This window comes from Balaenoptera borealis (assembly GCF_965194805.1).
Source record: "Balaenoptera borealis genome assembly, chromosome: 2".
Classification (NCBI taxonomy): domain Eukaryota; kingdom Metazoa; phylum Chordata; class Mammalia; order Artiodactyla; family Balaenopteridae; genus Balaenoptera; species Balaenoptera borealis.
The window spans coordinates 161,118,497-161,136,726 of record NC_138867.1 but is presented as its reverse complement, the minus strand read 5'-3'; the positions used below and the strand labels follow the sequence as shown (position 1 = coordinate 161,136,726).

The following is an 18,230-nucleotide window of genomic DNA, read 5'->3' as shown; positions in this document are numbered from 1 at the left end:
GAATATCAACAAAGAGATCAATGGAACAAATCTCACAATAATTAAGCACTTAAGAAAGAAAAAGGAAATGCCACAAACCAAAAGAAAAGAGACTGATCACAGTATTTAGAAAGCTTTTCAATTATTAGGAAAACATCAAAATAAATACGTTCTCCCCACGCAAAATTAAAAATAAGTTCCAGGAAGATTAAAGAACTAGGTATAAAATGCAAATTAATTAGAAAATAAAAAGAATAAATATAACATATTTAATGATATTCAGATAGGGAAGGACTTTCTAAACAAAAAACGAAATGTAAGAAATTACAAAAAAATTACAAATTACAAATGTAAGAAAAGTATAGTACATTTTACGGCTTAGAAATCTAGAATTATAAACATCAAAAGTCAAAAACTAATGAGCAAACGACAAAAACTACAAATTATTCACAACTGTGAAAGTACTTTATCCTCACTATTGAAAAAGCCCATAAACGTCAATGAAATACTAAGACCTTACTGTCCCCAAGAGAAATTAACAAATAGGAATATACCAATCACAGACAATATGCAAATTGACAATAAACACATGAAAATGTAAACAAAGAATTGCAAATGAAAGCAAGGTAAGACAAAACTTTTTAATCTATGAAAGAGGTAAAAGTTTTTTTTCAGGCAAAAGATTTTTAAACATTATATGAACAGGTAAGGTGATACATGCATTCTTACATGCCTGATCACCTAAAGTGGTCCAATCCTTCTAGAAGACAGTGTGTCAATAAGTATATTCATCTCTTTTATTTTATAAGCACAAATGTATCATCCTTAGGAAGCAGAAACTATCTTCTAGCAATGTTGCTTTTCTCTCCAAATATAAGGTGGATAATATAGTAATTTGTAGGGTCATTTTTGTAACATTTTCTCATTACAAAGTAAGAAATATAAGTGTTAAAACATTTTAAGAATACATAAATGTATATGGGAAAACCTCTCCTATAATTCCTTTGATCCCCTCTGATGAATAGATTCAATTTTTTAACAACCTATCATAGGAAAATAATCAGAAATGTGAAAATGTATTAATAAAGATGGCCATAACAGTAATACATATGACAAAAAAACCTGAAAAGTGGGGAGACCTTCAAGATGCCGAAAGAGTAACACATGGAGATCACCTTCCTCCCCACAAATACATCATAAATACATCTACGTGTGGAACAACTCCTACAGAACACCTACTGAACACTAGCAGAGGACCTCAGACCTCCCAAAAGGCAAGAAACTCCCCACGTACCTGGGTAGGGCAAAAGAAAAAAGAAAAAACAGAGACAAAAGAATAGGGACGGGACCCGCACCAGTGGGAGGGAGCTGTGAAGGAAGAAAGGTTTCCATGCACTAGGAAGCCCCTTCACTGTCGGAGACAGGGCGTGGCAGGGCAAAGCTTAAGAGCCACGGAGGAGAGCGCAGCAACAGGGGTGCAGAGGGCAAAGCGGAGAGATTCCCTCACAGAGGATCGGTGCCGACCAGCACTCACCAGCCCAAGAGGCTTGTCTGCTCACCCGCCAGGGCGGGCGGGGGCTGGGAGCTGAGGCTTGGGCTTCGGAGGTCAGACCCCAGGGAGAGTACTGGGGTTGGCTGCATGAACACAGCCTGAAGGGGGCTAGCGTGCCACAGCTAGCCGGGAGGGTGTCCGGGAAAAGTCTGGAGCTGCCCAAGAGGCAAGAGACCATTGTTTCCGGCGCGTGAGGAGAGGGGATTCAGAGGACCTCCTAAATGAGCTCCAGAGACGGGCGCGAGCCGAGGCTATCAGCACGGACACCAGAGACTGGCATGAGACGCTAAGGCTGCAGGTGCAGCCACCAAGAAGCCTGTGTGCAAGCACAGGTCACTATCCACACCTCCCCTCCCGGAAGCATGTGCAGTCCCCGACTGCCAGGGTCCCGTGATGCAGGGACAACTTCCCCGGGAGGACACACGGCGCGCCTCAGGCTGGTGCAATGTCACGCCAGCCTCCGCCACCACAGGCTCACCACCGCATTCTGTACTCCTCCCTCCCCCCAGGCCTAGGTGAGCCAGAGCCCCGGAATCAGCTGCTACTTTAACCCTGTCCTGTCTGGGCAGGAACAAACGCCCTCAGGCAACCTACATGGAGAGGAGAGGCCAAATCCAAAGCTGAACCCCGGGAGCTGTGTGAACAAAGAAGGAAAGGGAAATCTCTACCAGAAGCCTTAGGAGCAGCAGATTAAATCTCCACAATCAACTTGAGGTACCCTGCATCTGTGGAATACCTAAATAGACAATGAATCATCCCCAAATTGAGGCAGTGGACTTCGTGTGATTTTGCCTGTATAGCTTTGCTTTTACCAATTGTCCTAGGGTTCTGTCTGTCCGTTTTTTGTTTTTTTTTTCTTAGTATAGTTTTTAGCGTTTGTTATCATTGGTGGATTTGTTTTTTGGTTTGGTTGCTCTCTTCTTTTTTTTTTTCTTTTTTTTTTATTACTTTTTAATTTTTTTATTTTCAATAATTATTTTTTATTTTTTATTTTAATAACTTTATTTTATTTCTTTTTTTTCTCCCTTTTCTTCTGAGCCATGCGGCTGACAGGGTCTTGGTGCTCTGGCCGGGTGCCAGGCCTGTGTCTCTGAGGTGGGAGAGCCGAGTTCAGGACATGGGTCCACCAGAGACCTCCCAGCTCCACGTAATATCAAATGGCAAAAGCTCTCCCAGAGATCTCCATCTCAACACTAAGACCCAGCTCCACTCAACGACCAGTAAGCTACAGTGCTGGACACACTATGCCAAACAACTAGCAAGACAGGAACACAACTCCACCCATTAGCAGAGAGGCTGCCGAAAATCATAATAAGGTCACAGACACCCTAAAACACACCACCAGACGTGGACCTGCCCACCAGAAAGACAAGATCCAGCCTCATCCACCAGAACACAGGTACCAGTCCCCTGCACCAGGAAGCCTACACAACCCACTGAACCAACCTTAGCCACTGGGAGCAGACACCAAAAACAACGGGAACTACGAACCTGCAGCCTGCAAAACGGAGACCCCAAACACAGTAAGTTAAGCAAAATGAGAAGACAGAGAAACACACAACAGATGAAGGAGCAAAGTAAGAACCCACCAGACCAAACAAATGAAGAGGAAATAGGCAGTCTACATGAAAAAGAATTCAGAGTAATGACAGCAAAGATGATCCAAAATCTTGCAAGTAGAATGGAGAAAATACAAGAAAGGTTTAACAAGGACCTAGAAGAACTAAAGAATAAACAACAAGGATGAATAACACAATAAATGAAATGAAAAATTCTCCAGAAGGAATCAATAGCAGAATAACTAAGGAAGGAGAATGGATAAGTGACCTGGAAGATAAAATAGTGGAAATAACTACTGCAGAGAAGAAAAAAGAAAAAAGAATGAAAAGAATTAAGGACAGTCTCAGAGACCTCTGGGACAACATTAAACGCACCAACATTCGAATTATAGGGGTCCCAGAAGAAGAAGAGAAAAAGAAAGGGACTGAGAAAATATTTGAAGAGATTATAGTTGAAAACTTCCCTAATGTGGGAAAGGAAATAGTCAATCAAGTCCAGGAAGCACAGAGAGTCCCAGGCAGGAGAAATCCAAGGAGAAACACACGAAGACACATATTAATCAAACTATCAAAAACTAAATACAAAGAAAAAATATTAAAAGCAGTAACGGAAAAGCAACAAATAACATACAAGGGAATCCCCATAAGGTTAACAGCTGATCTTTCAGAAGAAACTCTGCAAGCCAGAAGGGAGTGGCAGGACATATTTAAAGTGATGAAAGGAAAAAACCTACAACCAAGATTACTCTACCCAGCAAGGATCTCATTCAGATTTCATGGAGAAATTAAAACCTTTACAGATAAGCAAAAGCTAAGACAATTCAGCACCGCCAAAGCAGCTTTACAACAAATGCTCAAGGAACTTCTCTAGGCAGGAAACACAAGAGAAGGAAAAGACCTACGATAACAAACCCAAAACAATTAAGAAAATGCTAATAGGAACATACATATCGATCATTACCTTAAATGTAAATGGATTAAATGCTCCAACCAAAAGACATAGACTGCTGAATTGATACAAAAACAAGACCTGTATATATGCTGTCTACAAGAGACCCACTTCAGACCTAGGGACACATAAAGACTGAAAGTGAAGGGATGGAAAAAGATATTTTATGCAAATGGAAATCAAAAGAAAGCTGGAGTAGCAATTCTCTTATCAGACAAAACAGACTTTACAATAAAGAATGTTACAAGAGACAAGGAAGGACACTACATAATGATCAAGGGATCAATCCAACAAGAATATAACAATTGTAAATATTTATGCACCCAACATAGGAGCACCTCAATACATAAGGCAAAGGCTAACAGCCGAAAAAGGGGAAATCGACAGTAACACAATCATAGTAGGGGACTTTTAACATCCCACTTTCACCAATGGACAGATCATCCAAAATGAAAATAAATAAGGAAACACAAGCTTTAAATGATACATTAAACAAGATGGACTTAATTGATATTTATAGGACATTCCATCCAAAAACAACAGAATATACTTTCTTCTCAGGTGCTCATGGAACATTCTCCAGGATAGATCATATCTTGGGTCACAAAGCAAGCCTTGACAAATTTAAGAAAATTGAAATTGTATCAAGTATCTTTCCTGACCACAATGCTATGAGTCTAGATATCAATTACAGGAAAAATTTTGTAAAAAATACAAACACATGGAGGCTAAACAATACGTCACTAAATAACCAAGAGATCGCTGAAGAAATCAAAGAGGAAATCAAAAAATACCTAGAGACAAATGACAATGAAAACACGACGACCCAAAACCTATGGGATGCAGCAAAAGCAGTTCTAAGAGGGAAGTTTATAGCAATACAATCCTACCTCAAGAAACAAGAAACATCTCAAATAAACAACCTAACCTTCTACCTAAAGCAATTAGAGAAAGAAGAACAAAAAAACCCCAAAGTTAGCAGAAGGAAAGAAATCATAAAGATCAGATCAGAAATAAATGAAAAAGAAATGAAGGAAACCATACCAAAGATCAATAAAACTAAAGGCTGGTTCGTTGAGAAGATAAACAAAATTGATAAACCATTAGCCAGACTCATCAAGAATAAAGTCTGAGAAAACTCAGATCAATAGAATTAGCAATGAAAAAGAAGTAACCACTGACACTGCAGAAATACAAAGTATCATGAGAGATTACTACAAGCAACCATACGCCAATAAAATGGACAACCTGGAAGAAATGGACAAATCCACAATCAACATTGTGAAAATGACTATACTACCCAAAGCAATCTACAGATTCAGTGCAATCCCTATCAAACTACCAATGGCATTTTTCACAGAACTAAAACAAAAAATTTCACAACTTGCATGGAAACACAAAAGACCCCGAATAGCCAAAGCAATCTTGAGAAAGAAAAGTGGAGTTGGAGGAATCAGGCTCCCTGACTTCAGACAATACTACAAAACTACAGTAATCCAGACAGTATGGTACTGGCACAAAAACAGAAATATAGATCAGTGGAACAGGACAGAAAGCCCAGAGAGAAACCCACGCACATATGGTCACCTTATCTTTGATAAAGGAGGCAAGAATATACATTGGAGAAAAGACAGCCTCTTCAGTAAGTGGTGCTGGGAAAACTGGACAGGTACATGTAAAAGAATGAAATTAGAACACTCCCTAATACCATACACAAAAATAAACTCAAAATGGACTAAAGACCTAAATGTAAGGCAAGACACTATAAAACTCTTAGAGGAAAACAGAGGCAGAACACTCTATGACATAAATCACAACAAGATCCTTTTTGACCCAGCTCCTAGAGAAATGGAAATAAAAAGAAAAATAAACAAATGGGACCTAATGAAACTTCAAAGCTTTTGCACAGCAAAGGAAACCATAAACAAGATGAAAAGACAACCCTCAGAATGGGAGAAAATATTTGCAAATGAAGCAACTGACAAAGGATTAATCTCCAAAATGTACAAGCAGCTCATACAGCTCAATATCAAAAAAACAAACCACCCAATCAAAAAATGGGCAGAAGATCTAAATAGACATTTCTCCAAAGAAGACGTATAGATGGCCAAAAGGCACATGAAAAGATGCTCAACATTGCTAATTATTAGAGAAATGCAAAGCAAAACAACAATGAGATATCACCTCACATCAGTAAGAATGGCCATCATCAAACAAATCTACAAACAATAAATGCTGGAGAGGGCATGGAGAAAAGGGAACCTTCTTACACTGATGGTGGAAATGTAAATTGGTGCACCCACTATGGAGAACAGTATGGAGGTTCCTGAAGAAACTAAAAATAGAGTTACCATATGATCCAGCAATCCCACTCCTGGGCATATATCCAGAGAAAAACATAATTCAAAAAGATACATGCAACCCAGTGTTCACTGCAGCTCTATTACAATAGCCAAGACATGGAAGTAACCTAAATGTCCATCAATAGGTGAATGGATAAAGAAGATGTGTTTTATATATTTATACATATATATGTATACACACACATACACACACACACACAGACACACACAATGGAATATTATTCAGCCATAAAAAGGAATGAAATAATGCCATTTGCAGCAACATGCATGGACCTAGAGATTATCATACTAAGTGAAGTAATCCAGACAGAGAAAGACAAACATCATGATATCGCTTATATGTGGAATGTAAAAAAAAAAAAAAAAAAAGATACAAATGAACTTATATACAAAACAGAAATAGACCCACAGACATAGAAAACAAACTTATGGTTACCAAAGGAGCAAAGAGTGTGGAGAAGGGATACATTAGGAGTTTGGGATCAGCCACCACTCTCAACAGCATGTTCGGATAGACGATTAGGCCTGAAGTGCTTAATTTGTTAAAAGAAAGGTATTAAACAACCATTTTATTAAGATATGAAAATGAGAGACAACAACAAGGAGAAATTTAAGTGCAAATTAAAGCAAAGACTACTTTAAAAACTTTAAGTCAGTAAATCTGCATGACAAAAAACTTGTAGAAAATCTAAGAACAGCATGATGCTGTAGTAGTATCTCCTGAGCAAATGAGGAAGGTGATTTAAGAGACAGGTCACCTGTCAGAGCCAGGTTTTAACACCTTATTTCTAGAACTTTTATTTAATGTTTATTCATCAAATTTCTATACCACTTATAAATTCTCTGAATACTTTAATGACTCATCCCATGCCTTAGTGTGTGAGTGTTTGACCTTACCAAAAACAGTCTTGCAAATCACAGTATTTTTCTGAAATGTAATCTCTAACCTGGGTTGGCAAGGGAAGTCCATAAGAAAGTTTAGTACTGTGGTTCCAAAAATAATAACAATAAAAAAAAAAAAAAAAAACACACGCAATTCCCTTTTAATGGTTTAAAGTCAAGCATTCTTTAAAAAATTCTTTCATATCTTTTCAAAGTCCTAATAATAAAGGAAAATTCCTTTACAAATCCACCACTGTTTTGCTATAGACACTTGAACTGAGTGGGAAAGATGTGACAAGTCAAGTCAAGATATTGGTCCACAGAGAAAACGAAACAATACTCCTACACCGTTGCTTTAGCAGGGCCTGTTTGTGCTTAGGAGTATCACATCGATACCTTGTATTCCCGAATATTATACCCATCCTTCCTCTATGTTCTTATCATCAGGGATAAAACCTTGTCTTCAACTGCCTCTACTAACCTGCTCATAAGAAGCAAACTTTCTCATCACGATACTCAGAACCCTAAATTCTCCCCGTTCTCCCTGCGTATCAACCTATTTCTGGCTCCAGTATCTGTCACTTCCGAGAGCACATCACCTGTAATTCTTTTCTGAAAGATCAGGCTCTCTTAACCTCCCACTGTGTCCTAATAATCCATAAGCACAGGGGACACCCCGATATTTGTTTCCTCAACTCCTGGGCTGCCGTCATGATATCAAAACAATCATGCCCCATGAAAATTCATGCTGAGGTGTCATGGCAAGATCCTCTGCTACTTTGTAATTCTCATATTCAACATTTATTGGTAGTTCAAAGTAGCAGAAAAGAAGAGGGGATGTTAGCTTCAAGCACTGGCTGGGCTCAGAAAGACTGTTTACTTTAGGTCAGAGAGAGTGCGTATTTATTGCAGAGAAGAAGGAACTAACAGAAAGTGAGCAAAGATTATGTGAAAGAAAATTAATGGAGACAGATTGCAGAGGAGGGAACCAGAGCTTAAATCTGTGATAGAAATAAGAAGCGAGCTTGGTGAAGGAGAGACAGTATCTCCTCTGAGTCAGAAGAGACGACGACAAGAACACAGGTAACTGCTGAGGTGATGAAGGTAACTGAGGGGTCCCAGCATAGACTTGGTTTCAGTAAAATGAGAGCAGGACAATTACACAGGGGTGGGGATTGGAGTGATGGAGAAAGTACTAAGGGACTTAAAAAAGAGACATACTTGTTCTGAAGAGAAGGAAACCAGAACTTTTCAAAGTCACAGAGGAGAAAAAGCAGCAGCTGTATTCTGCACAGCAGATATATACAGCCTTCACAACAGACTATCTCAAGGAAGCTGCAAGATGCCTGGAAAGTACAAAAATGATGTCAAGAATGGTTCTGCTAAAAGTGACAACTTTGTCAAAACTGACTGGAGAGTGCGGCAAATGTTAATGGTTAAATATGGGGGATGGGTATAAGGAGGTTCACTATACTATTCTCTACTTTTGTGTACCTTTGGAAATGTTTATAATAAAAAATGTTTTTAAAATTGCCTAGCCATCGTATGACCTCAGGAGCAATGGTTATCTTCCTCAGAAAGCTCAACATCTTGCCAGAACTTTCCAGAAGGTTTTAGGAACTTCAGAGACACAATTGCATACGGATACATACACTCTAGAGGACTGCAAAATTCAATGACAGGGAGGCAAAAGTTTCCAGTTGACGAGGATTTGTCCCAAATTTGTTCTAAGGAGTGAGAAACACAAGTGAGCATTAAAATTAGGCTAAGCGTGTCAGGCGTGACAAACAGGGCCAGAAGATGAAAGCGATGAGGACAAGTATTTCAACTAAGCATATGCCTGAAGAACAATATTATAAAACTTACTTCATCTCCAGAACTTCCTCTAAGTGTTTTCTTCTCTCGGCCCGAAGGTTGGTCACATGAGTTTCCTTCTCTGCCAGTGACTGCTGAGTGCAGGACAGCTTCGCCTTCATGGACTCCAGCTCCTGTTTTACCTTCTCCATGGCCATCAGTAACTCCTCCACCTACGATCAATACAGAAAAGACAGAAACTGAGCATCTGGGTCAGGTATAGTCAGAGGAGCTGGGCAGTGGGCAACGCCTGGGTCCACAAAATTGAAGACACACCCATCAAAAATTCTGTACTCTCGCAGGATCAGACATAAATGGCAGTGAAAGAAATACATCTCTCATCTTCCCTCCACTATAATTCTTCTCAGTTTAGGTCCAAAAAACCCTCATTTTCTTTTTGACAAATGTAAGGGCATCAGAAGTAACAGTGTGCCAGGAACAATCCCTTCGAAGGAATTTATTTAGAAACAGTCCAGAACCTTCCATGGAAATAACAATATAATGCAGATAAAAATATAAGGAACAAAATCATAATAAATATTTCTAGAACGATTTTAGGAAATAAAAGCCATAAACCTGACTAATACCAGATGCAGAATAAACATAAATGAGTCATTTTTATTCGTTCAAACTAAGAGTCTTCTGTTTATACCATCACAAAAAATTTCTTGTTAAAGAAACAGCTAGAATTCAATCGGATAATTTCCTGCTCTAAAGCTGGGTAGGTAGAGATTTTCTGACGAAGGCAGAAAGAAAAGAAAAAATATATATAACCAGATAGAGAAGAGACAGAACGCTTTTAAAAGGCCTGTAAAGGACTTCCCTGGTGGCGCCGCCCGCGAGGACCGGGACGGCCGTCCGCGCCGCCCTCCCTCCCTCCCTCCCTCCCCGGCCGCTGAGGTGAACCGCGGACAGGCCGCTAGCGGGGTCTCCCGGGCCGTGCGGGCAGCCCGAGGGCCTCCGGGCGGGAAGCCCACCTGTCCGCGGGCGCCAGGCTCCTCGGGGCGGCACGCCCCGGGCTCTGCGTGACTGGCCCCCTGAGGCAGCGGCGGAGGCGGCGACCCACTGTTTGCGCCGCACCGCCTCCTAGGGCAAGAGGGAGGAGACAGACGCCGCCCGCCCGGCGCCTGCCGTGTGCGCCCGCCGTGTGCGCCCGCGCCGGCCCGCAGCCCAGAGCCCCCGCCCGCCAGCCCCCAGCCCCCCAGCCCGCCAGCCTCACCTACGGCTCCGCCCTCCCCGGGGGCGCGCTGCCGGGACCCAGCCAGGGCCGTGAGGAGGAGCGGGCGGAGGAGAGCCGAGGGGCCTAGCGCCAGCGACGGGCGGGAAGCTCCAGGCGCCGCCCGACCCCGAGCTGCCGCCACCGCGGCCGTCTCACCCTGCTCAGGGCTGCCGCTGCCGCTGCCGGCCGGGCGCCGCCGCCGCCGCCGCCGCCGCCGCCGCCGCCACCGCCACAGCCACAGCTCCGCCCGGGCGCCCGACGTCACCGCGCGCCGCCCCCTGCGCGATTCCCCAGCCCCGCCCCGGGCCGACGTCAGCGCCAGCCCCGCCCCCGCGCGACCGCGCCCGGTCGGCGTCCCGAAGCCTCCGGGGAGTGCGACTGGGGCGCGCGCGGGCCCCGGGCACTTTCCGGGTGTTGTCTTTACTGTGATATCTTAGTTAAGTCTAGTGGGGTGTCCCCCCCTTTTTTAAAATTACTAAAGTATGTCATTGTGTTAATTCAACATTAATACTAGAAACAAAAGTGAAAATTCCCATAGCAACAGCTGCTCTTTTTCTATGCTACGTTTATGCTTTTAGTAGTAGTATGAGAGCTGTTAAATGTGCGTTTTGCACATACTGTGTAAAACACATTGATGGAGAAAGAGCAGGGAATGAAGTATTTTGGCTAATCAAATAATAAACAGTGTATTGATTATCAATGTTCAGAGAAATATAATGTAATAAAGTAGATTAAGCATAAAGGTTATGTGGAATATAGTTTACTTCTATGGCTTTTCAAAATGTGAGCCTGGAGGTGCTGATTCACTCATGTATTCATTCAACAGTTATTTATTGAGTATGGTTCTGGGTACTTTTTTTAGCCTTTGGGAATACAGTAGTGAACAAAGCTGACAAAAATTCCCACCTTCATGGAACTTACCTTCTGGACACCTTCTTGGGAAATGAAGAGGAATTCAGCAAAGGCGATTAATAAGAGGTTATTGAGGGAGGAGGAAGACCAGGAGAGTGCGATGTACTAGAAATGAAGGAAAGGAAGTTTTCAAGGAGGAGGGAATGGTCAACTGTGTCATTGTTTAAAGATGTGTCAGACTGTTGGGTAAGAAAGAATTCTGCCTGATTATAATGCCTAATAACAGAGAAATGACTAAATGCTTTTTAGTGTGAGATGAGACAAATGTAAGAATCTTTCAGTTTTTTACTTCCTTTGACTGATTTTTAAAAACATATATATTTCATTCTTTATTCTTTTCAGAACAAAATATGCAACCTGAGAGTTTATACTTGTACTAAGGAGAGGTATGACACTGTTGTTACTAATTATATGTACACTTATTTTTTTAATACATGTATCAAATCAGAAGTTATAAAAGTATACAGGGAAAAAAATAAGTCTCTTCTGTCCCATCCAGTTACTCCTGAAGGCAGACACTGTTTCCAATTTGTTGTTTTTCCTAACCAGTGAAATTTTGTGCAGTAACACGGCATTTAGCTATTTTAAAATTGCATAAATATAACAAGTGTTTTTATCCCCTATGTATTTTTTTTTGCAGGCTTAATATTTGTTTTTATAATTTAAGTCTAGCTACCTGCAGACCATTTTTTTTTTTTAAATAACAGCTTTATTGAGAGACAATCCACATACCATACGATTCACCCATTAAAGTGTACAATTAAATTCTTTTGGTACATTCATCACCACGATCAATTTTAGAACATTTTCATCCTCCCAAAAAGAAGCCCCAAACTCATTAGCAGTCATTCCCCTGACCTTTGGTTTTAAAGCTCTCTTTTTTTTAAAGAAATAATTACTTAATTTATTTTTGGCTGCGTTGGGTCTTCGTTTCTGTGCGAGGGCTTTCTCTAGTTGCGGCGAGCGGGGGCCACTCTTCGTTGCGGTGCGCGGGCCTCTCACTATCGCGGCCTCTCTTGTTGCGGAGCACAGGCTCCAGACGCGCAGGCTCAGTAGTTGTGGCTCACGGGCCCAGTTGCTCCGCGGCATGTGGGATCTTCCCAGACCAGGGCTCGAACCTGTGTCCCCTGCATTGGCAGGCAGATACTTAACCACTGCGCCATCAGGGAAGTCCTATATGGGAAATTTTTTAAAATATTTCCTAGAAACCACCAGACTCGCTGGCCAGTGTCACACTGAAACTTAGAGTTGTGAAGGAGGATGGGTTTGGGTTTGGGTTTGGGTTTGGGAATGGGTTTATTACAACTGGCCCAGACCTCCACGCTTCATCCCTTAGGGTTAAAAGAGGGGCCCCCCTGCTCCCTAAGATCAAGGGTTCTCCACCCTAGCTGAACAAAATAGCAGTCTCTTAACGGGAAACAAGTGGGGATAGCGGGCAATGAACAATGGGCCACGGCTGCGGGTGATTGTGTCCGTTAGCTTTAAGGCCGCCACACAGGTCCCAGCAGTTTCTAACAGTACATGGGATGCCTATCACCCAGCAACCTTGACTGACTAGCAGTGGCACCCTGGAAATGCTGTGTTGGGAAGTACCTACCAATGAAGTACTTGTAGGACCCCAGGAAAGAAGAGCTGTGCTTTACAGCACCGGCTATGACCCAAATAGCCAAGGAGGTAGCAAGCAGCATGATATCTGTACCGCAGATCTTTTCTTGTAGCTGGAAAGCCCCAGCCTGTGATGGCAATTCCTATTTTCTTCCCTCTGGAAGATCAGTCCCAACCGCACTACCCCTGCTTCTGCTTCCTCTGAGTCTGAATGTCATCTGCCCACATTGAGGAGGAAAGGAGGAAGCCCAGGAGAGGCGTAGGCAGGAGGAATCCCACATTCCTCCTGACATCTGATTGAAGCACAGGTAAAGTGAGTCTTATGCTGTCCTTACCGAGTTCTAAGTATGAGGGACTGTACTGCACACGCAACCCCAGAATAAGCACTGGAGATAAACTGACTTGCAAACTCTGTATCTGAAAAATCGCCTCAAATCTGAAATCACCAGTATTTCTACACCATTTTTAGTGTCTATTTTTACGAACCAATTTTCGAAAGCACCATCAGCAACAGGTCTAGAGCGTTCCTTTCCAAACCTGAATATTTTTAAGCAAACTTTTCATCTTCCTTAGCTAGATGAGTTCAGGAAAAACATTTCATTGATTAAAAGGGCTGCATTACAAAGGTTTGCCCCAAGACAACACAAGCTCCTCGAGAGCAGGGATTTGGGGCTGGTTTGCTCAGTGTCCCCAGCATCTACCCCAGGTGTCCTTACATCAAAGCATTCCATAAATATTTGTTGAATTAATGCCGTAGCATGACCGGCCTTCTTGTGCTGTATGATGTGAACTGCATGACTTTCCCCCTGAGGATTAAGATATTGATGGAGCATCCTTCAAGATCAATGGCATGCCCTAGATGAAAGATAGGGATGTGTAGGAGGAAACCTTGCCAGTCAAAGCTATCTATCTATTCAGTCTTAAGTGGAAACTCAAAAGACATGCACCACGGGAGCTGGTTGTAGGCCCAAAGTCACAGCTCTCCTTACAAGGAACTGTGTCATGCTAGGAAGTCACTTAACAATCATAGCAGACACGTACATAAGTGTCAGGCCCTATTCCCAGTGCTTTATGTAGATTACCTCACTTAATCTTCACAACAAGGCTATAAGGCAGATTCTGTTACCATCACGTCCCTTTAACCGATGAGCAAACTGGGGCACTGCGTTACATCACTTGCCCAGTGTCACATACAGAGCATCAGAGCCAAAATGTGAACCTGGCAATGCGGCTTAAGTATCCGTGTGAATAACATCTGCATTGTGTGGCCACCTGGGCCTCCCAGGACCTCTGGGATTTCAGTTTCCTCACTGTCTGGGGGGCGGGTGCGGACAGTGAGGAATGATGGATACATCAGGAGGCTATCAAACCTTCTCAGCTGCTTGATTGCTTTTTGAAAAGAAATCTTGGCTAGTCAAATTCATAGAAACAATGTAGGATGGTGGTTACCAAGGGCTGGAGGGAGATGAAAAGGGGGAATTGTTATTGAAAGAGACTAGAGTTGCAGTTTGCAAGAGGAAAAAGTCTGGAGATCTATTTAACACTGAGTATACTTAACACTACTGAGCTGTACACTTAAAAACAGTTAACAAAAGTTTCCAACTTACGTGTTTAACCACAGGAAGGGAGGAAAGGAGGAAAGGACAGAGGAAAGGATGGATGAAGGGACTCTTACCTGGCAGCTCAAGAAGTAAAACAGAGGCGGAACTGCTGAATCAGTGGGAAAAGGAGCCCAAGGTTCCAGCCTCTCGGCTTCTTTCCCCAGATCCTCCCACCAGAACAGCCCCTCGGGGAGATCATCAAAGCAAAGTTTTAAAACCACTAAACAGGACAACTTCTCAATTCTCTTTAAGACAATTTCAAAAGCCGCGGGTCCAATCACACTCTCAAAAGTCTCCAGCTGAAAAGCCCTCCTGGCCCCTCAAGGCCGAATCGGTTCACACTCACCACCATGGTCCTTGAGATTGTCCACATGGTAGCCCCAGTGTAAGTGTCCAAGCTCACAGAGCACCGCCGTGGCCCCCTGTACTCAGAGTTACTCATCACAGCGGTCTCTTGAGCCTCTGTGCGCTGCCTATTTCATCCTTGTTTGTGGAGTGAGAGCTGTGTGCTCACCCGCCGCCCCAGCTCAGAAGGCTGTTTCTAGTCCCACCTTAGTTATGGGCGAGGCACTATATCTATGCCACTGTCACCTGCACAAGGTGCCCAATTCCCCCACCTCGTCTGTTCTGGGGGCTTAACAAGTATCCAGGACTCTCAGATGGAAGGGTGGAGAGGGAGTAATTCAGAAGAGACTTAGGCACAGAGGAGCATGATGATACCCCATCCTTCCCTTTCCCTCAACCAGGGTGCTGAGCCATGGTTCCTGATCAGGGAGAGAATGAATGCTGGGAAAGCAGCCAACGCCATAACCAACTTGTAGCAATGAGGGCCAGAGAACTGAGACGAAAGTACGTGGGGGCCATTGGCACATATCGTGCAGTTAAAAAAAAGAAAAGAAACCAGGAATGCTAACTAAAGGACAGAACGATTATCATCTTTGACTGTAAACCTCTCTCTGCATCATCCTTGGGTCCTAAAGCGACCTATTTCCATCACACGCACATTCCACCAGCAGCCGAAACTCACCTCAGCACCCATGTTATATTCTGACCCAGTTTACATGGAGCTGACTGAAAGGCAAAGAATAAGAAAATGAGGCGTTTGAAAGGGAAATCCATGCTTCCTAGTTTAGAGCTGCACAAACTCCTTTGCCCACCACAGGAAGGGATTAGGCTACTCAATCCGAGTAACCCATTTCTCTTTGTTTGGGAACATGGTGATTCTATTCAGAGGGCATAAATAAGATAAAGGACCCACGCATACTAGATTTTTCATTTGGCAAGCAGAATAAAAATCTGAACCTACTATACCTGTGGGAAAATAATCAATTTTTCATAGACTTATTATAGGCTTCACAAAATCTACTGCACACATATTTTTAAAAGTAAGAAAGCGGCTTTTTAATGATACTTAAAATACATGGCATGGCAAGAATTATTTAAAATGTGTTTCTGAGGCCTGAAGTTTGGTACTGCCTGCTAAAATATAGATGATTTGGATAAGGCTGTCTTCTCGGGATAAACGTGAGACCTAAGCGCATCTTATCATAAAACTAATAGGAAGGTTGGTATTCAGGCAGTTAAGTAATTGGTATAAATCCTCCCAAGATATTAGATCCCCTGAACTCGCAACAGTTAGTGGTTGTTCATTGGCCTGTGTGCATTAAATAACTCCCCTTAACCCAGAGGCCAGCAATCCACTGTTCACATAAAGTCAACACAAAGCAGAGCAAGAGGAAGCAGAGCTGAATCCAATAGACACATGACCACGACTCACGCAACAAGTGTTTTCCGAGGAGCACGCCAGGCCTGGGAAAGTGGACACGTGATCCACGGGGTCTGGATGCCCAGTCTCGATCCAAGCAGATTGGCTCCGTTTTTATGAGCCATCGGCTTGATTGTCCACATTGGTGGGCATGCTTTTCGCAGGAACACATCTCTGTTCTAAGCGGAAGGCTATGCGCCTACACCTGTGACCAGCCCTGTATGAGGAGTGTACGTGCGTGTGTGCGTGTGTGTGCGTGACTGAATGAATGATTTTTAAAATGTCTACATAAAGCAGATCTAATATACGAACATCTCCATTTACAAAAAGGCTTTCATTTTTTTTTATCATGCAGCAAGTCACTGAAATATTACACTATTTTGTGTCCAGCAACTCCCTTCAAGGAGCTATGAAAACATGAAGCATCACTGATGTCAGAAGTCACAGTCTAGCCGAGAAGACAAGTGACAGACCCGAAACAGAGACCACAGCAAATGTCTGACACCAAGTGTAAAAGCTTCAGGAGTTCACAAAATCCAAAGTCACTAAAAGCCCAAGTTGCTGAGAGGACTTGGAGCAGTGGGCGTTAAGAAGGGCAGCAAAGATGGTAGGCTTTAGATTACCAAAGGGACGGAGGTGGCGTTTCACGGAGGTACAAGAAGCAGAAGCAATGACTTAGAAGCAAAAAGAAGCCTTCTGTTTGCCGATAGCAGTGACAGCACCTGCCCTGATCAGAGCCACAGGAGACAGGGCTCATTATAGGGTGGGGACTCGTTATGAAGGGGTAACAAGCTGCCCAGAGAAGTTGATTTGTTACATTAGGGAGTCATTTTAGGATCCTGAATGGGAACAACCGGGTGTTCCTTCCGTATGGTGAGAACTCACCCCAGGATTCCTTTCAAGAGCACGCTCCCCTTGACATTGAGTTAATGATTTCATTTGCACTCAGCTTTCCAATATCCCACCTCAGTGGTTCCCAACTTATGGACCACAGAGTTATGGCAGAGGTCCTGAAGGCAGATAAGCACTGCCCAGAAACGACTTGCTCCTGGCATATTGCCGCTGTCTCGTTCTAGTATCTGTAGATACCATGTGAGCCATAAAACGCAAATTCACTCCAAAGCCACAGTCACCTGAGTTGCCCCAGGCGCCAGCCTATGGCTGCACATGGAGTCACTGTAACAGTAGCCCAGATGTCACTAGCTCCCACCTCCCTGCTGTTCATGCAGGACTTCAGCCTCCAGTAAAGTGCCCCTCAAGCATTCCTAGGAGTTCCCAGGGATTTGGTGCCTGAGCCTGCGAACAAGGCCGTCGTCCTCTCAGCGGCCACTGGGCGGCGATGGGTCCACACAGCTCCCTCTCCTGGGCCTTCAAGCACCCTGAGGCCTCCGCAGGCCAAACTGCAGGATGGTCCATATGGAGTAGGGGAAACATCTCATTCCTCCTGGGAGCTACCATTCCCAAAGCAGTCACACCGGTGCCATACACGATAGCTTACCGAGGGTATTTTAGAAAAACAACTCTGACAGTTGTTACTTACAGCCCTCAAGCTGTGAATGAAAACTGTATGTGAAGGTGAATCTAGCAGAGGTTGGGCAGGAAGAAAAATACCAGGGACAGAGCCCATGCCGTGCTCACAATCAACCTTCCCATAATGTGCTATCAAAATGCACATCATCCTGTTTGACCCAGCAAATTAAACTTCTAAGCACACAAGGAAGTGAAAAGTGTAGGAGGATTTTCAACGCAGATTATTTGCAAGAGTAAAAAAGGAGAAACACACATCTCCTAGTACAGAAGGGGTTAAATTATGACACACTGACAGGGTAGAATACAGGCAGCTGTTAAAAACGATGACATCAGCTTGGAAGTACCACTGGAGAGCTCTGCGATGCATCGTTAAGTGACACAATGCCAGTTAGAACAGCGCTCCACAGCCTGTTAGGAGGCGGGGTGAGCGGCGGGCAGGCCAGCGAAGCTTCATCTGCCG

The 18,230-nt window shown here is 43.3% G+C and overlaps 1 protein-coding gene and 1 long non-coding RNA gene across 2 annotated transcripts in view; one reads left to right on the top strand and one right to left on the bottom strand.

Annotated features, from left to right (window-relative positions):
- The window catches only part of LOC309623505 (ELKS/Rab6-interacting/CAST family member 1-like), a gene marked incomplete at its 5' end in the record, with an annotated part of 107,248 nt that extends 96,402 nt beyond the window's left edge, over positions 1 to 10,846 (bottom strand). The window contains 3 exon segments of the mRNA XM_082380453.1: positions 9,151 to 9,311; positions 10,358 to 10,789; positions 10,834 to 10,846. Coding sequence (XP_082236579.1) covers positions 9,151 to 9,311; positions 10,358 to 10,789; positions 10,834 to 10,846 — 606 coding nt within the window.
- Positions 10,847 to 11,278: 432 nt separating this feature from the next.
- Positions 11,279 to 12,150, top strand: LOC309623791. The gene is made up of 2 exons (XR_014241647.1): positions 11,279 to 11,920; positions 11,952 to 12,150. It is a non-coding gene; the product is annotated as an uncharacterized lncRNA (long non-coding RNA).
- The last annotated feature ends 6,080 nt before the right edge of the window (positions 12,151 to 18,230 follow it).